Source organism: Centrocercus urophasianus, unplaced genomic scaffold (assembly GCF_019232065.1).
Source record: "Centrocercus urophasianus isolate 14NV4802_14NV808 unplaced genomic scaffold, USGS_Curo_1.0 seq_28, whole genome shotgun sequence".
NCBI lineage: Eukaryota > Metazoa > Chordata > Aves > Galliformes > Phasianidae > Centrocercus > Centrocercus urophasianus.
In genome coordinates, this window is record NW_024884844.1 from 13,609,873 (window position 1) to 13,627,532 (window position 17,660).

The following is a 17,660-nucleotide window of genomic DNA, read 5'->3' on the forward strand; positions in this document are numbered from 1 at the left end:
AATTTTATTAAGAGATCTGCAAGTTGTGTAATTCTTGCACACATCAGCCTTCAACATGGATAACCCTTGGTGCCAGCAGTTAAGGTAGACACTCAGGGGAGCGATTCATTTAAGGAATTATGGAATCATTGAGGTTGAAGAAGATCTCTAGGATCCCCAAGTCCAACCCCAACCCATCCCACCATGTCCCTCAGAGCCACATTTCTACACATTTCTTGAACACCACGTAGCAGTGCATGGGGTTGCTGGAGCTGAAGCGCATGACGCAGCACTTGGTCTTGTTGCACTTCATCCAGCTGGCCTCAGTGCAGTGATCACCCTGTCCAGATCCTGCTGTAGGGCCTTCTGACCCCTAGGCAGATCAACACTTCTTCCCAACATGGTGTAAAAGAGGCTCAGGTTCTCCAGATGGGGAGGTCAGAGTGTCACTCATGCAATCCAAAGGTCTGTGGGACTACCTCTGAGCTCGGCGCTCACACTTGTGTTGTGCTGCAGTCTTTGTTCTGTGTCCCCGCTGTGTTGTTCCCAAGAAGTAAGGCTGAGTGGCCGATGGCTTTTGGCACATAAAATGTGTTTTCCTAAACGTGGTGTTCCTTTTCCTATGTACTATGGACTTCCACAATTGGAGAACCTTGCATGAAATGCTTATGAAGTCCACGATACCACATGGTTGTTGGGAGAAGTAAGTTGTGTTCCTTCCAACCCCTGCTGTGTGCAGGTCGCCAACCAGCAGCCCAGGCTGCCCAGAGCCACATCCAGCCTGGCCTTGAATGCCTGCAGGGATGGGGCATCCACAGCCTCCTTGGGCAACCTGTGCCAGTGCCTCACCACCCTGTGTGTGAAAAACTTCCTCCTCATATCCAACCTAAACCTCCCCTGTCTCACTTCAAGACCAGAAATGTTGTCTGTTGCTGCGTTTTGCCAATGCCTTGTCACTGCAGGCACTTTCTCTTGGCAGGTGTTTTCCTACACGGCAGACAAGGAGATCCGCACGGATGATCTGTGCCTGGACGTGTCGCGGCTGAACGGCCCTGTGACCATGCTCAAATGCCACCACATGCGAGGGAACCAGCTCTGGGAGTACGATGCTGAGGTACTGGGTTCCCCTGTGTGCTCTTGGGGCAGCGTGTTGCTGACCATTTCCCTGTATACAGCAAGTCAGCCAGCTCACTGAGCCCAGCACGTGGCTGTCTTGGATCTCTTTAGAAAATTGAAGAAGCATTCTGCTTGATTTATATAAAAGAAATGGAAAACAATACGTGTTTGTCTAAGTTAGAGTTTTACTACTTTGTTTCTACTTGTTCTCGAAGCTTTTAGACTGGGTTTGAACTGTTTAGTTATTTTCCATGTGCCAGTCACCTGCTTATTTAGCTGCTGGGATGGGACATGGCTTTCCCTGGGTTGTGAAAGGAAGAGCAGTTTGTAGAGATGCGGTTACTTAGAGATAAGTTGCAGCATTAATACAGAAAGCACGGAAGAATCTCAATATTGTAGGGCTGAATTAGTACCTCTCTTCAAATGCAGCAGGGAACAGCAGGTTGAAAGCGTTAGTTCTGAGCTTCTGCTTTGAAACATGGATGTCAGTTTTGCACAGTGAAGTCCACACGAAGGTATTGGCATTTTTTTCTACCTGCCTCTGATAAAAACCATGCAACCCTGCCATTCCACAGCAGTGAGCTGCCAAGAAGGCAAACAACAGTTAGCCCCAGTGTGTTTGCCAGGTTTTGATTCATTTTTGAGTTTCCCGTCTGAATTGAAACCAGTGTGCTCTGCAGCGAAGATGATTTTCTTCTTACACAGCATGTGTTTGGGTGGTGTTAAGTGCTCATGCCAGCAGTTAATGTTGGGGATTTAAGACCTTTCATCTCCCCACATTTTATTCCATAAGCAGATTGTAGCACTGGTCAGTAGGTGCACAGAGCTCAAGACAAGGCTTCTCACCAAACGCTTTTTCCTCTGCTGCCAGCACAGAGAGCAGTTTTTCCTGATAAAAAGTCAGAACGCTGGTTGCTTTTCTTTGGATATTTCAAGCACAAGCTGCAGCAAATGAATCCCACGTGGAGTTCTGACACTGAGTGCCTGATGGTTGCAGTTGCACAATTACGCTGTTCTAGGCTTAAAAATGCCACCTTAGCTTTGGCCTATTTCCATGGCAGCAAAGCTGGGAAAGTGCTGCAGAGCTTGGAAGGTACTGCCTTATAACAGCACGGTCATTTGTAACCCTCTCCAGCATCACAGAGCAGCTGCTGCTTTCAGCATTCTGTCTGAATAGGTTCCATTTCTTCCAACCCATTACGTTTCCCTTTACTTTTAGCATTAGAGACAAGCTATCTTCTTACCTTCAGCATAATAGATCCCCAGCAGAAGATTGTAGCTGTGTAAAAACGCCGTCAGCCATTAGGTGGAGCTCATAAAAAAGAAATACTCTGCCTTTTGTGCTCAGACCTTACATAAGGGATCTCGGAGACTGCTGCTGTGCTGACTGCTCTGTGCACAGAACAGTGCATTGCATCACACACCTTTTTATTCGCGGGAGTTATTTGTTTGAGAAAACACTTTTACTCTGCAAACACTCAGACTCAGCTTGTGAACTTTTCTTATGAAACGGCGTTGGTGTTCATTATTTAGGTTCATCTGTGGATAAATCTCAGGTGTTCCTGGCGTTAAAATTCCCATAGATGTGCCTGGCATTCATATTCTTTTCAAAAATAAACAAGGAAATGGGATAGGAGAAGTAAATCTCAGCCATTCCATACGTATTTGTGAAGGTATCGGATGGAATCAGCTTGAAGGAGAGAGTATTTAAAATGCCCCTCCTTGCATTTTCCCAAGCCGGAAAGTGTCCACATTTGTGCAAAATGCTTTTGAAACATGAATCTCTAATACATGTTAATGTGAACTAGAGATGTAGTTACTTTCTGAAGCAAAGATGCTGCTATTAGAGGAGTGGGGCACTTGCCTTGCTCTCGGTGCCACGCTGTCTCTATGGCTCACAGCACGGCTGTGCGCCTCCTCCTGCAGGTTCCTCCTGCAAATAAAGCACGTTTTGTTTAATGTCTGCAAAGAAATGAAAGTCCATGTTGAAACAAACTTGCTTTCAATCAAGATGTGGGTGGGTTTTTTTTTAATTTTCAGGTTGGTTTTCCGTGGTTCTGCTGTTTCCAGTGGCTGGAGCACAGCACGTGCTGCCTGTAGCTCTGGGCTGCCGTGTTGGGAAGCACTGCTGGACCTGCATTCTGCCACTGCTTCCTGCCTGCTGGTTTTCCATGAGCTTAATCCATCAGAAAGTAGTGTGCACCAGGAATTGGTGGATGGAATGGGGCTTTAGGGGATCGCGTGGTGAAGGAACCTGGTGTGGGAGCCCTATGAGACAGCTCAAGCAGCCCAGGCAGCTCTTTCTGTTTCCAATGCAGACTGCCTCTGGGCAGTTCAAGCCACAGCAGTTTGCAGCATTTTTAAACCGAGGGGTTTTTTTTGTGTGTGAATGCATTTACATCTTGGCAGGAAATTCATTTTGTTCGATTTTTTTTTCCTCCTAATCCATTGCCTTCTGTTATTGATTGGTAATGCTTTCATTTCCTACTCCTTAACAGCCCATTAGGATTCCTGGCCCATTTTCAAGCTGCCTATTTCACTGCAAGGGAGCTGTATAAATCAGCTCTGTCAATGGCATGTGCCAAGGTGGACTTTCTCAGCTTTTGATGGCTTCCCATCAGCACGCATTGTGTAATGGTTTTACAATGCTTGCCTTGGGAAGGGATGAGCTGGTAGATCCCATTGTGTCTCCCCACAACACCCAAGCAAGTTTTAGGCTGTGTAGGATGGTGAAATCTTAGGATGTACGGTAAATGCAAATGGTCTCAAGGAAGAAAAAATACTAGTCATGTTTGAGAGAAAAAGGCTTCGTTTCTTCATGCATGAATAACGATGTCAGGATTTGATCGTGCATAATTACTCTCAAATTTGTCACTAAATATGACATCTGCACAATGCGGTGGAATTTACACTCCCTGGAAGATGAAGGTCTTCACAAAAAATGTGCCTTGAGTCACTGACTCTCATTTCCTTCTTTTCTTTTTCCTCCTGTCAGTATGTTGGTAAATGGGAGTATAGCTTTGAGGTAAGTTTGGAAACAGCTGCAGCCCCTGTGCCAAACCCTAGAATAGTGCATCTCCTCCTCCCCCAGCAGCACAGTCCTCTCCTTGCAGGTCTCCCCGGAGCTTCATCTGTTCAGGTAGCAACTCACTGGTGTCAGGCTGCCAGTGCTGTACCTGCAATACATCAAGACACACTGGGAACTCAGAAATGTTTACAGCTTGGCATCTTTGGAGCTGATTTCACAGTATCATAGAATCCTAGAATGGCCTGGGTTGCAAAGGAGCACAGTGCTCATCCAGCTCCAACCCCCTGCTGTGTGCAGGTCACCAACCAGCAGCCCAGGCTGCCCAGAGCCACATCCAGCCTGGCCTTGAATGCCTGCAGGGATGGGGCATCCACAGCCTCCTTGGGCAACCTGTTCCAGTGCCTCACCACCCTGTGTGTGAAAAACTTCCTCCTAACATCCAACCTAAACCTCCCCTGTCTCAGTTTAAAACCATTCCCCCTTGTCCTATCACTGTCCACCCTTGTAAACAGTCGCACCCCCTCCTGTTTATAGGCTCTCTTCAAGTGTTGGAAGGCCACACTGACAGGGCATGGGCATGCCTGTTTGTATGTGTGCTCTGTGCATGTGAGCTGGCCCTGTGAGTGGTCACAGTGCCGTCTGACTCCAGGGTATCACAGTCAGCCCCCCATCCCCTCTATCAGCACTGCTGTTAGATTGACCTGCCTTGCTGCTGTGGGTGTCTAGTCAAAGGCTATGGCTTTCTCCTTTGCTTCTCCTCCTGTTTGCTGGTTTTGTTTATTTTCACCATTTTTTTGTCATGCAGACCCACACATTTCTACACATAATCACCCAGTCATGCCTGACACTCAGCAGGATAGAGGATGGCACCCATGGTCCCACCGTGGAGGCTTGCAATGGTAGCCCCTTGCAAACTTGGATGCTAAGGAACTACACCAGGCTGGAAGTCTTTAGAAACATTTTTTACAGCCCCACTGATTATTTCCTTTAACAAGCTGTTGGAGGTTAGTATCTGAATATAAAGCATCTCATGCAAGTTCATCCAGACACAGCATCGAAAGTGAATGTAACAGCTATGGATTTAAGCTCCTTGCAGGAAAATGCTTTTCTTTTCTCTGCTTGTTTACCTCAAGAGAATTCCTTTCCTATCTCTTGGTATATATAATAGCATGCATGTTTATTGTTAGTTGTTAATTACAGCAGACAATTATGAAGCATTAACCACTGAAGGAATCAAAAATATTGTGCTGACCACTGCCTTTTTTGCCCGGATAGTTTCACTGATGTGTATGTGTAGTGGAAGACAGTGGGACCACATAAGTTCAGTGGCACAAGCAGGGGTTGCTCTCATGTCTTATATTTTCATGCAGCAAATTGTTCCCTCCATGTCCAAGTGCACCACCCTGAAGTCGAGGTGAGCACTGCTCTCATTAGTGCAGAGCCCCAGAGCTCTGATGAGCTGAGGGATTTCCCCTCAGAGCTATCATTTGCATACATGGCTAAGTGTGAAACAACATAGTTCTGGAGCATTTGAATGTGTGTGCAGCTTGCTCTGCACCCATCCGTGTGTTCTCAGCTTTGAGTGAAATAGAAATTTTAGGCTGCCTTGTATGAGTATTGTATTGCCTAGTAATTAATTGTTTCCCAAGCAAATGAGGCCTTTTTTTGTAATAGCATAAATAATGACAGAACACAGAAAAAAAATCTATGAGACGGTTGAAAATCCCAATAATATGTCAGTCTAGCACTAAATTATACATTGAAAAGAAGGGAACAGCTGATGAAGGCGACGGCAGCTTTTTTAGACTTCTTTGCATTTCTGGTTATAGCAGAAGATGATAGCTGGTTAATTGCTCAAGAAACAATGTGAGTGAAGAATCAGTGGTGCTTTGAGCTGTGCTGTTTAGTAAACAAGCTGCTTCTGTTCGCACTGCTAACTCTTTCCTCCAGTAATTAGAGAAGAATTCCTTATATTCATCACTGAATGCATGTCAGATGGCCCCCCAGTGATTTCTTGCAATATCTGTAGGATTTTCATTGAGAAGTGCATAATAGTTTGTTTTAAACCAAGGAGCCAACCTCTAAGAATGAGCCAGTGAAATAATATTTGTAATAGAAATGAAGAGTGTTAGTATGTGACGTGTCAATCCAGGATGGACTGCAGTGTAAAATTACATGGTGCAGTAGCCCAGGTATCTGTCTGCATATAAAACCAAGCAGAATGTGTTGCAGTTGTTAATGAAATCTGTTCCCTTGGCTGTTCTGGCTAGGGCAGGGTTATAACCTGCATGGAGCTGCTGTACAGAGCTCAGTCCGCAGTGATACGTTCACCTTCCCTCAGTCTCTTTATGTATGTGTGCTGCCAGTGCTTTTGAGCAGATGATTTCAGGTAAAGGTGTTCAGCTTCCTTCTGTCCCCTTCTGACTCTCCCATTCCCCAGGAATAGTGCAGCATAGTCAAATAATGAAAGGGCACAGAGAAGAAAAAATATATTGAAAAGAGAAAGATTATCACCTGTACGATGATGTTGTTCATGTAATACGTAACAAATTGAAGTTTGCTTCTGAAACATAGGTTATCCACTAGCAGTTATTTCTAAACGAACACCAAGTGACCTGGAATGCATATCTGTTTGGGTTGTTGGAGTCTGAATTCCTTAATCATAGAATTGTTATAGAACCACAGAATGGCCAGGGTTGCAAATGCCCACAATGCTCATCCAGTTCCAACCCCCTGCTGTGTGCAGGCCGCCAACCAGCAGCCCAGGCTGCCCAGAGCCACATCCAGCCTGGCCTTGAATGCCTGCAGGGATGGGGCATCCACAGCCTCCTTGGGCAACCTGTGCCAGTGCCTCACTGCCCTGTGTGTGAAAAACTTCTTCCTAATATTCAACCTAAATCTCCCCTGTCTCAGTTTAAAACCATTCCCCCTTGTCCTATCACTGTCCACCTTCACAAACAGCCGTTCCCCCTCCTGTTTATAGGCTCCCTTCAATCATTGGAAGGCCATCATAAGGTCTCCCCGCAGCCTTCTCTAAGCTCAACAAGCCCAGTTCCCTCGACCTTTCTTTGTAGGAGGGGTGCTCCAGCCCTCTGGTCATCTTGGTGGTCCTCCTTAAAGCAGAGCACTGCTGCTTTGTGGTGATATTCACACGTGCTCACTGCTGTGTTTGCGTTCCATCTGCTGTGCCTGGTTCAGCAGCAGGACCCCTCGGTCTGCAGGCAGTGCGGTTGGGGTGGCACAGAGCCGGGCCTCGGGTAGGGCTAAAAGCAACCACAGAGCATTTCCAGCCATGATTGTCTTGTTGCTTCAGCTCTTCCACTTCTCTTTTGCAGAAGCTCACCCTGAGGCACGTCAACAGCAACCAGTGCCTGGACGGGCCGTCGGAGGAGGACAAGCTGGTCCCCAGCATGAAGGAGTGTGCGGGCGGCCGGTCCCAGCAGTGGCTGCTGCGCAACATGACGCTGGGGGCCTGACGGCCCGGCCCCGCGGCTCCTGCCGACACGCAGCCCTCGGGGCTGCTGGAAACCTCTCGCCCACAGGAGGCCCCGGCCCCGCTGGAAACCACAGCCCTGTCGGAGGCCTCGCGCCCGCAGGAGGCCCGCCGACCGACGGAGCCGTGCTGTGTTGTTCTCCAGCAGGGCTCCACCTGCCCCCTTCAAACCCGTGACTGCTCAAAAGAAGTGCATCGGAGCTTATAAATATCGAAACCCGCGCCGTTAGCAACGCGAATGTCCTCGGTGACTGTTTCAAGAGAAACCTTTGTGAAGTTTGGCGGGAGAGGTTGGGTGCAGTGTGTTGGTGTGTGTGTGGTACATCGTGCTGCAGAGCAGTGGCACGGCACGAAATGCCTTACGGAGCTGACGGCGCTGGGAACGACGGCCAGTGGTTCTGCAGCCTCCACGTGTTGGTACCTGGCTTTCCTGGCAAGGCGATGGGATGTTGGCAGTGGGGAAGACCTGCACTCGACGGGCCACTGAGGTGATGTGCAGAGTTTCTGATGTCAAGAGACAGCGGCATAGCCACGTGTGTGTGTTTGAAACAGCAGCAGGATGGAGCGCATTCATAAACTGAAATGGAATGGAACAACAAAAGAGACGTTGGAACAATGCTAAGAAGGAGTGACACGCGTTGAAATCTGCAGTAGGAAGACTGGGTCAGGGCTAGGGCCTGCAACCTCACACCTGGCAGACAAAGGGTTTTTGCTGCTTCCACTGAATTGATCCTCTGTGAGAAACAGAGGCCAGGTGTCAGGCTGGACCCAACCTGCAGCTGCTTTTGAGCATCACTGTGTCCCTGCATCCTATGTGAAACGCAGTCAGGAGCGTTCCTCCAGGGATCCCCTGTCACAGTGGGTAAAACCGTGGGTCGGGTCCGGCTCCAGTAGAGATGGCAGATGCTTATTTATATTTTTAATAATTTTGTGGCTTAATCATTTTGCTTTGTTAGCATGGTTATTAAAGAAGCACTGATGACACGTGGTCGTGTCGGAGGCATCCCAGGAGCTAATGTGTCAGCCTTTGGCTGGGTAAGGGAAGGCGACCTGTCCATTCAGTATCATTTCCATTGGCCATCACAGCAGAGATTCACATAATTATGGGTCAGTATTCTCATATGTGGATAGTAAAAATTCATAGCCATTTATATTTTCTAGATACATATCATTACATGAAATGTAGAAGCCTGTTCAATTTGAGAAGTGTCCATTCTGACAGCCCTGCTCAGTATGGTGTCAGACACTTCCAGTCTCATTTTAAAATCCCCCCAGAATTATTCAGTATGGCTTAAAAGCCAGCAAAACAGAAGCTGGCTGTAATCTTTCTTCACAGGAACAGCATACAAACCTCACAAACAAATGTAAACCAATCTTCATGCAGATTTTCTTTTTTTTTAATTATTTCTTTGTCTCCTTTCCAAGGGCTGTTCGGGATGCAGAGCCACTCAGGCCGGTGGATGATACATCCAGATGCTCGGCTTTTGCTTGCTGTTGCAGAAGTGAAAGTTATGGGAGATCCTACAGCATCTGTGAGCGTTAGGAGTGAGCACTCCTGGTGCCAACTGATGGCTGCCTCCAGTGTGACGATGTCACTGTGTGACAGGGCATCCCCAGTGCATGAGGTGGCAGCTGCTGCACCCCTTAGAGTCTGTTTGCATTGGGAGGTTCTTCTGGCATCGTTGCTTGAAGGTGCAAGCAGTCTGCAGTGGGCTAGGCTTGAGGTGCAGTCTCAGAGTGACTGAGGCTGAGAAATTACGTTCTGACTTAGGGAAAAAAGCACTGAATTTAGCCTCAGACACAGTGGGTGTTTCTGTTGGCTCGAATCCCAGACCTACCTCCTTGATGAGGGGTCAGATCCTGGATCTGCCTCCTTTGTGAGAATGTGCAAAACCCCTAAGTCCTTCCAGAAGAATTTCACATGAACCTCTCGTGTAGAATGAGGTGGTAGTGGTGAAGGGCAATTTAAATGCTGATACAACATCAAGGGTAACAAATTGTGATGTAGGAAATGAATGTAAGTTTCTGAGTGCATGGACCCCAGTTTTTCCTCCATCTCCTAAATTTCTGTGTTTCCTGGGCAAATAATTCGAAATCTCTCCTTTGGTTGTGTGCCCACAAAGGGCAGCACTCAGAGTCACAGACCACATCTGATAAGCGTGGTTCTGTTTGGCTCTCCATTGACAAAATACCTCCAGAGGGTGTTGGGAGGACTGGCTTCTATTTGCACAGTGTGTTTAAAATAAAGAGAACTCTACAAATACTAAATATAAAAATTATTTCATCGGAGAATTGCTTGTAGTCCTTGTGTTAAGAACTGCACTGATGAAGTGAGGGCCAGACATCCAGGTCATCAGCACACTGCGAGCCCAAGGAGACAGGAGAAACCAGGCACAAGTGGGGCTGAAGCAGTGAGGCGTTGTGGTCTGTCCAGCTAGATGAGTTTCTCTGCACACGTATTTCCCAGTCGCTAGAAGGATTTCTTTCTTTGAAGGGCGTTTTGAAGAAAAGCTGTGTGCTTTGCTGCAAAGCTGTGCGTTCTGACTTTGTGTCTGCGCCTTCTGGTTGTTTCTGCTGTGGGTGCTGGGCAGAGCCTCCAGGCTCCCTGGGTTCTGTGCTGTCTAAAAGTCCTTGCATTCCCCGTGTGGAACAACCTGGGGATACAAAAGGAGTTGGTGAGCCTCGGTCTGTCCCAGCAGCAGGAGCTGTGCTGGGCTGGTGGTGCTGAGAGGGCACCAGCAACATCCATGGCTTTGTATCAGCACTGCTTCTCCAACTCTTGGTCACTTTCATCAAGAACCGTTGCTCCAACAGTTACCAGCCATGCTTATTTCTCTTCTCCACATTCAGGCCAGCTTGGTAAGTGGGCACTGAGGAACATTTGGGGCACACAGTTCCTGGGGGGAGCATTGGGATTGTGGTGGGCTTTGGTGAAGTGGGGGGATGGCACAAGGCATGGCAGCCTGCAGCCTTGCTTAGCAGCACTCCTGGATGAGGGCAAGGATTGACTTCAATTTACAGAGGTAGACTGTGGATAAAGAATTGCACATTTTAAATGTTGTAACAGTTATTAAATGGCATCCTGGTACTCTTTGCTGTACATTTAAATATTTATACATTTTTGTAGAATTAAAATATACTGGTTTAGTTTTCTTCTGGTGCTTCTGTCTGTTTCTGCTTAAGTGGTGCTGTGTGCTGAAAGGTTGGCTTTGCAGCACAACCCATCTGTTTGCCCGGCCCTTGTTCACGTGCACAGTTTGCAATTGGCAGAGAGGTGGGAGGTGGGGTGGTTGCTGTCGTTGCCTTTGGCTTCTCCTTGGGTTGCAAAACCCAAAATGACACCTCCTGGGGTAAGCATTCTTCAAATGCTCCGTCAAGCAGCTGTGCTTTGGGGAAAAATACCAATGGGAAAGGTACAGCTTTCCTATAAATCTGATTTCTCTCTGGAGTTGGGGCACAGGAGGGCCAAAGGATGAGAACTGTGGCTGCTGATGATGCTGCAACAGTGCCAATGGTTGCAGAGCTGCGTGCAGCTAACAGAGCAGTGATGTTGAACACATGGTGCCAATAACGGCATTTTAGGCTTATTTTGGCAGTTGGAGGATTTTCTTTCTTCCAGTCACATCTTGAGTCGTGAGGTGGTCGGTTGTGGTGAGGGTGGAGGAGAGTCTGCTTTAAAAATAAAGGATTGTAAGCATCAGTGCCAAAGAATCCTTGGCAGGTGGGGAGGCAGGGGCAGGGTTATAGCATTGGCTCCATGGAAGGGGCTCCAGAGAAACCCAATCCCCAGTGCTAACACGGTTATGTCAGCTTTTACTCTAATTCCAATTCTTGTCTAAATCAAATCTTTTTGGTATTAACCTTGTGAAAATGAAGTCATGGTGTTAAGAGTCAGGAGAGGTGATGTGGCCTTCATCTGCAGTGCGTCATAGAGACTGACAAGGACACTTGTGCAAATAGAAAAAGCAGACAAATCTTTTCTCTCAAAGCATACCTGCTTCTGTGTTTTCTGAGCCTAAAACAACCCGGACAGTCTGCAGAGAAAAATGTATTTGTGTGTTTGCTTCTAATAAGCTGCAGTTGATATAAAACATCCATCGCACAGACGCCGTTAAAAAAACGCCCGTCAAGTCGCTACTCTGATTATTAAACTATTTCAGAGATGCAATTAACTGTAGAGCTCGTGTTAATTATAGCATGTGAATCATTTAGATGAATCATGAAATAATCTATTTGTGAGTAATGAGTGCAGGCAGAGGTATGTTTCTTTTTGCATTTTGCAGAAGCGTTAATAGTTAGGATTGGTAATGGGGCTATAATTACAGCGAGGGAAACAACCAGCATCTCATTTTTCATTAGGAAAAGGAAAAGCAAAAAAAACCAAACCAAACTATGTGTGTTTTTCTCTCTTCTTTTGAGGTACATTTAGGAGTTGCATGGAGATAAAAAATTCCTGGGGGTCGAGCCCTTAAGCAAATCACCATGAGTTAAATGCTATGCATGTGGGGACATGCCAAGCCTGCACGAGCCGTCCCACACCTGCCTGGTGTCACCCACCATCACTACTGGTAAGGCTGTGCTCAATGGGATACGTGAGCAATGGGTTCAGTCTGCACAGCCCCAGCCATGTGAGAGGGGCGACTCCATTTGCTGTATGATACGCCCTCGTTGTCTGCTGGGTGACATCTGCCACAGGGAAGGAGTCACGCCTGCAAGTGATTAAATTGGTGCTCCTTAATTCAACCCTCGGCAATGCAGCCGGGTTCTCCTTTCCTGCACGGCTCTGTCTGGGTGCTGCACTCACTGCAGGACAGGGGCCACGTGCCAGGGGCTGCTCACTGCTCACCCCAATGGCTCAGCCCACCCGTCCTCTGTCTGCACCTCCTTTGGTCAGGGAAATGGAGAGAAAATCAGTATCTGGCTCTGCATTGTGTAGGAGCTCAACCCTGTGATCTTCACGTGCCAGAGCAGGATGCTCAGAAATCACCAAGCTGCAGCCCTGTATTTCATCCGTCTCTGCGTAAGTGATCTCTAGCCAAAGCTGTGAAGATAACCTCTTGTATGGTCTGCATGTGAGAACACATTTGTGCTTTATTTACCACCTTTCTAATTCTGAAATACCTTTTTACCACACAGGAATTAAAAAAAGAAGAAGAAACAGCCCTGCTGCTGGTCTGTGCTGACACTCCCTGGGGGCAGCTCCCTGGGACCTCACCAGGCAATTCTGGGGATGCAGGTGTTACTTTCCATTGCAATGAGAAGCTGAAGGAAAATTCCTTAAAGGAGAGTTTACTGAGTAAAATGAGCCAAATGGAAGCAGTAGGCTGAAAAGGACGTGGTGGGTCAGAAGGTCTCCAAGGAACCCAAAAAACCCATTTGTAGAGAAGTGCTTCAGCCAAAGTGTGCTTTGTGCTGGCTGCGCGTACCTGAACAGCCAGGCGTTAGGAAAGAATGGGGAGAGAAGGGAGGAAATGTGCTAAGGAAGTGCTAAGGTTGGTCAATGCTTTGTAGTATTTAACATTTTAAAATTTGTCAAATGGAATTATCTTCCAGCAAAATATATGGGAAGGCTGTGAGAACTGGGTTGGAAGAGTATACTGTAAGGAGCTCCTGCATTTGCAAAGCAGATGAAGCCAGACCTTCATAGAGCTCAAATATGCTTCATAGTCTCTAATATACTAAATCCATAGATACAGCCACATTCTATGTAGCTGAATGTATATACATACATTTATATATATATGAATGCTGCTGTTTTTCAGCATATCTTCATGGTTTTATTGCAGCTTGCTCCAGGCTTGCCTTAAGGGTTAGGCTGGGAACGAGGAAGAACTCCTCTAAAGAGCAGTTGGGCACTGGCACAGTTTCCCAGGGGGCTTGGTGGGGTGGGGTTGGGTTGGGGATCCTAAAGGTCTTCTCCAACCTGAATGGTTCTGTGATTCCATGGGCACATTTCCTGTGCTCGGGTGGCAATGAGGGCTGGTTTTGGTGGGCATAAATTGGGCTGCTGGTAAGAATCCCCTTCCTTGGGGTGCAAGGAGGTGCTCTTGGAGGGCTCATTATTCCCTCTTCTGGAACATTTTATTTTCTTAAGATCAACTGGCTTGCGTGCAAGCACTAGAAATAGCAGGGCTTGCTTTTAATCAAAACTGAGTAGTGAGGGATGGAAATGTATTGAGGTTCTGACATCCCAGGGACTGCAGTGGGAGCTGCGCGTTTCTGAAATACATCTGAGATGTGAGGAAAATGTATTTTAAATCACACGGTTTTGAAGCACAGCAAAGCTTTCTTTGGCATTTCCTAGGTGCAAAGGCAGAAAGAAAGGAAGGATTTATGTTCCATACATCCAAAACTACAAACGTTTTGAAAGCCCTGAGGTTAGGAGTAAGGAATGAGTGAACAAAGCACGTATTGTCTGTCCCAATTTTGCACTACAAGGGAAAGAGAAGCCTTGCCATGTGAGCCCTTCCTTCAGTGCTGATGGTCATTAATGACAAAGTCAGGAAGGAAATGCATGGAGGCAGCTGAAGTATATGCAACCTTACCAACAGACCGTGCAGGGTAAGGCCTCACCCGCCTCCTCCTTGCCTGTTTCCAGTTGCCCACTTCTATTTTTGCCAGCACAACAGGCAGAAATTCTGCCCTGTGCCAGTATTTCACATCAGACTCATCCCCTCACCTGGTCTGCTCGGGCATCCCTCATTCCTGCCCCTCCACAACAGCTTGGGGCCATTTCTTGGATCAGCCCAGCAAAGACAGCTTGGATATCGATGTAACTGCTGCAGGTGTTTCGCTTTGCTGTGAGCGAATGAGGGAGCAGTGGTTTATGAATTCTGCATGCAGACATCCCTGGGGATGGCTTCCATTGCCACTGATTCCATTTTGCATCCTGGTGCTCCATGCTAACACCTGCCTCAGTAACACATCTCCCTTGGTCTTGCAGGTGAGCTCATTTCAATAGCATCCTTCTGAGCATCTCTCTGGAAAAGCTCTGCCTCAGCATACCCAGCTTTATTCTTACGTTTTGCCTGGAGATGGGGTAAATGAGCTTTTGTTTTATTCCCCACAGTGTTTGCAGTGCTGCCCACATCCCAGCAGAGTTGCACAGTGAGCTCCTCAGGGTCGAGAGGGTCGCAAAGCTCCTGGCACCCAAAGCCAGCAGGAAGCCCTCCACAAAGACACACTTTTCTCTATTTATTCCTTTTTTCTTCCTTCCTTTCAGCTCTTCCAAGAAGCCCGGCCACATCCAGCATCACTCGCTGCTCTCCCAGGTGCCAGGAGCAGATCCAACTTTCGTCTCTGCTCCGTTATTTAAGATGTGATGGGAAAGGACTCGTTTGCAGACCTGTCTGTGCTGACATTTCAAGCAGAGATAATTGGGTGTATTTTTAGCTGCCCACGTTCCGGAGCACTAAGTGCACATTTTTGTGAGGTGTGAGTTTATTTAGGGAAGAATTCATGGCTTGAGACTTCAAATAAGAAGCTCATAAAAGCATACAAATGACCCCAGGTCGGCTCTCTGGCACTGTAGCTTTGAAAATACATTTCTAAGGGAAGCAGGAGTGCTCTAAGAGCAGACACTTCTTTCTGGTTTTGTAGCTCCTGTGAATCTTTTTCTTCCATGAAATGTCAGCACTGCGCTGTGCAGACTTCAGGCTTGGTGCTGCCCCTGGGAGGACATGGCAGGAGCTGAGTGCCTGTGGTTGGCAAACAGAAAATGAGCTGCTGGTGCAGCACTGGTGCATACTGAGCAGGTAGAGGACACAGATCCATACAGATCGAACCAAAAGTTCACCTTTTCATGACCCCATATGCTGTGTCAGCTGTGCTGCAGGCTGGAGGGCTTTTCCAGCCTTAATGACTGTGATTCTATGGCACAGGTGAGGACACTGCTCTGGCCGGTGGTGAACTGGGAGCAGATCCCAGAGCTGCACCACCTACACTGGGTGCTGGGCCCAGCCCTGGCGGTGGGATGGGATGGGTGCTGTGCCCACAGCTGGGTGCTGTGCTGGCTCCAGGTAGGGCTGGGCCCCCCTCACTCCCTGTGCAATGCTCCCCAGCCCTGCTGCAGTGATTTATGGCTGTGATTTACGCTCGTTTTATTGGAAAATGTGAGTTTGCTAATAGCACCGATGGGAAATGTAAAGATCATTTGAATGCCTGTCTTCAGCTAACAGCCATTTATTGTCTGTAGAAAAGGATGTTTGCTGCATTTCTGCTGTAACTGTTTATCTGAAATGAAGATTGATTTCGTTTTCTGAGCACACCGCTGGACTTCTGTAATTGGCTGCCTCTACCATGCTTAGCTTGTGTGCACTATGGGTCAGTGCTGTGCCCTTTGCGTTACTGAACTGCATTTCACAGAATCACAGAATGGCCTGGGTTGCAAAGGAGCACAATGCTCACCCAGTTCCAACCCCCTGCTGTGTGCAGGTCACCAACCAGCAGCCCAGGCTGCCCAGAGCCACATCCAGCCTGGCCTTGAATGCCTGCAGGGATGGGGCATCCACAGCCTCCTTGGGCAACCTGTGCCAGTGCCTCACCGCCCTGTGTGTGAAAACTTCCTCCTAATATCCAACCTAAACATCCTCTGTCTCAGTTTAAAACCATTCCCCCTTGTCCTATCACTATTCAAATCCATCTGGTCCTGAAAGCAAACAAGCAACAAATGCAGACAGAATCAGAAATGGAGCCGTGCTGCCTGCTGGTTCCACGCAGCTCAGGGCTGATGTGCCACATCTGTGACGTGCTGGCACAGCTCCTCACTTCCATTCACAACACGTTAAGCCACGGGAGAGCAAAGGGACAACAGGTTGGGGCAGAAATGTAAATGATAGGGCACACAGTCGGGAGAGATTTTCAAGAAGGGAAGCCGTAGAGCTGGTTTGAACTTTGGGATGTCTCTCTCAGCTTTGCGCTTCCTTAGCTGCCTTTATCCCCTGATTTGAGCTTGTATTTGCTTATGAACCAATCTGATGATTCACGGTGGAATTTTCTGTTCTGCAACCTAAGAACATTTAGGAACTCGATTTGAATTTGAATTGGAAACCCCCACATGGGTTTCCTGAGTGGCTTTGCATCCCAATGAGTGTTTGCTTCTGCTGCCAGCATCACTGTTTGTATCTGCAGCCCACCTAATTGCTGAGAAATAATCCGTTTGTGGTTTGGATGGGAAAAGGGTTCTGGGCTTTTCCTAATGGCATCACTGCTGGGATCTGGGCTCGGTTGGGAAGCTGTGTATGGCACCGTGTGGTGCAGAGGGAATGAGAGCTCGAGGCAGTTCCATGGTGCCTTGACCTTCTCCTACAGTTGCAGTGGCACTGTGGAGCTCCTGGCGGCACCAAGCAGGGCCGTGGATCCTAGGGCAGCCTGCTCGCCTCCAGCAGCACTCCTATGCGGAAGGACATTGCTGAGCATCTGTCATTCTCTTCCCCACTCACATTGTTTCCTTACCTCATCGCATGCGACAGGAGACAGATGTTCTCAGTCTGCGAGTCTCTCCAGGAGCAAGAAGAATTGGGGGAATTGAAATGCAGCAATTAGGAGAAAATAAGTCCCTTTGCACTGGCGTGGCTCCTGCAGCCGCAGCGTTGGGGTTAATGATGTAACCAGCGATAGGACGGGAGGTGACCGCCTCACCTTGTGCCGGGGAGGGTAGGGCAGGGTTTAGGAGGCAGTTCTCCAACGAGCAGTCAGACGCTGGGAAGGGGAAGGGAAGGGGAAGTGAAGGGGAAATGAAGTTTGCGTAAGCTGTCGTAAAGCTCTAATGAAATCCCCGAAATGTCCCCCGCACCCAGACGTGATTGGAAATGTGACTGGAAGTTCTATTTTTGCTCCCTGTTTGAAAACGTGCGATGTGTGGTGGTGCGATGTTCCTTCTGACTCGTCCCCCCCGCAGTGCGCTCCGGGTACCGCCTCTGCCCCCGGGCTCGGGCACGGAGAGAAGGTCAGCGCGGCCACCGCACATCGGGGCTCTCCCGGCCGCATCGCTCAGCGTGCCTTATTGCCGGCAGCTCGAGCGCACAGCGGCTGCGAGCTCCCCAT

General features: G+C 48.1%; 1 protein-coding gene across 1 annotated transcript in view; it reads left to right on the forward strand.

Annotated features, from left to right (window-relative positions):
* GALNT13 (polypeptide N-acetylgalactosaminyltransferase 13) overlaps nucleotides 1-7,526 on the forward strand; it is a 77,153-nt gene extending 69,627 nt beyond the window's left edge. The window contains exons 12-14 of the mRNA XM_042827237.1: nucleotides 959-1,093; nucleotides 4,929-5,127; nucleotides 7,459-7,526. Coding sequence (XP_042683171.1) covers nucleotides 959-1,093; nucleotides 4,929-5,114 — 321 coding nt within the window. The 3' untranslated portion in view covers nucleotides 5,115-5,127; nucleotides 7,459-7,526. The remainder of the gene's footprint in view (nucleotides 1-958; nucleotides 1,094-4,928; nucleotides 5,128-7,458) is intronic.
* Nucleotides 7,527-17,660: the final 10,134 nt, after the last annotated feature.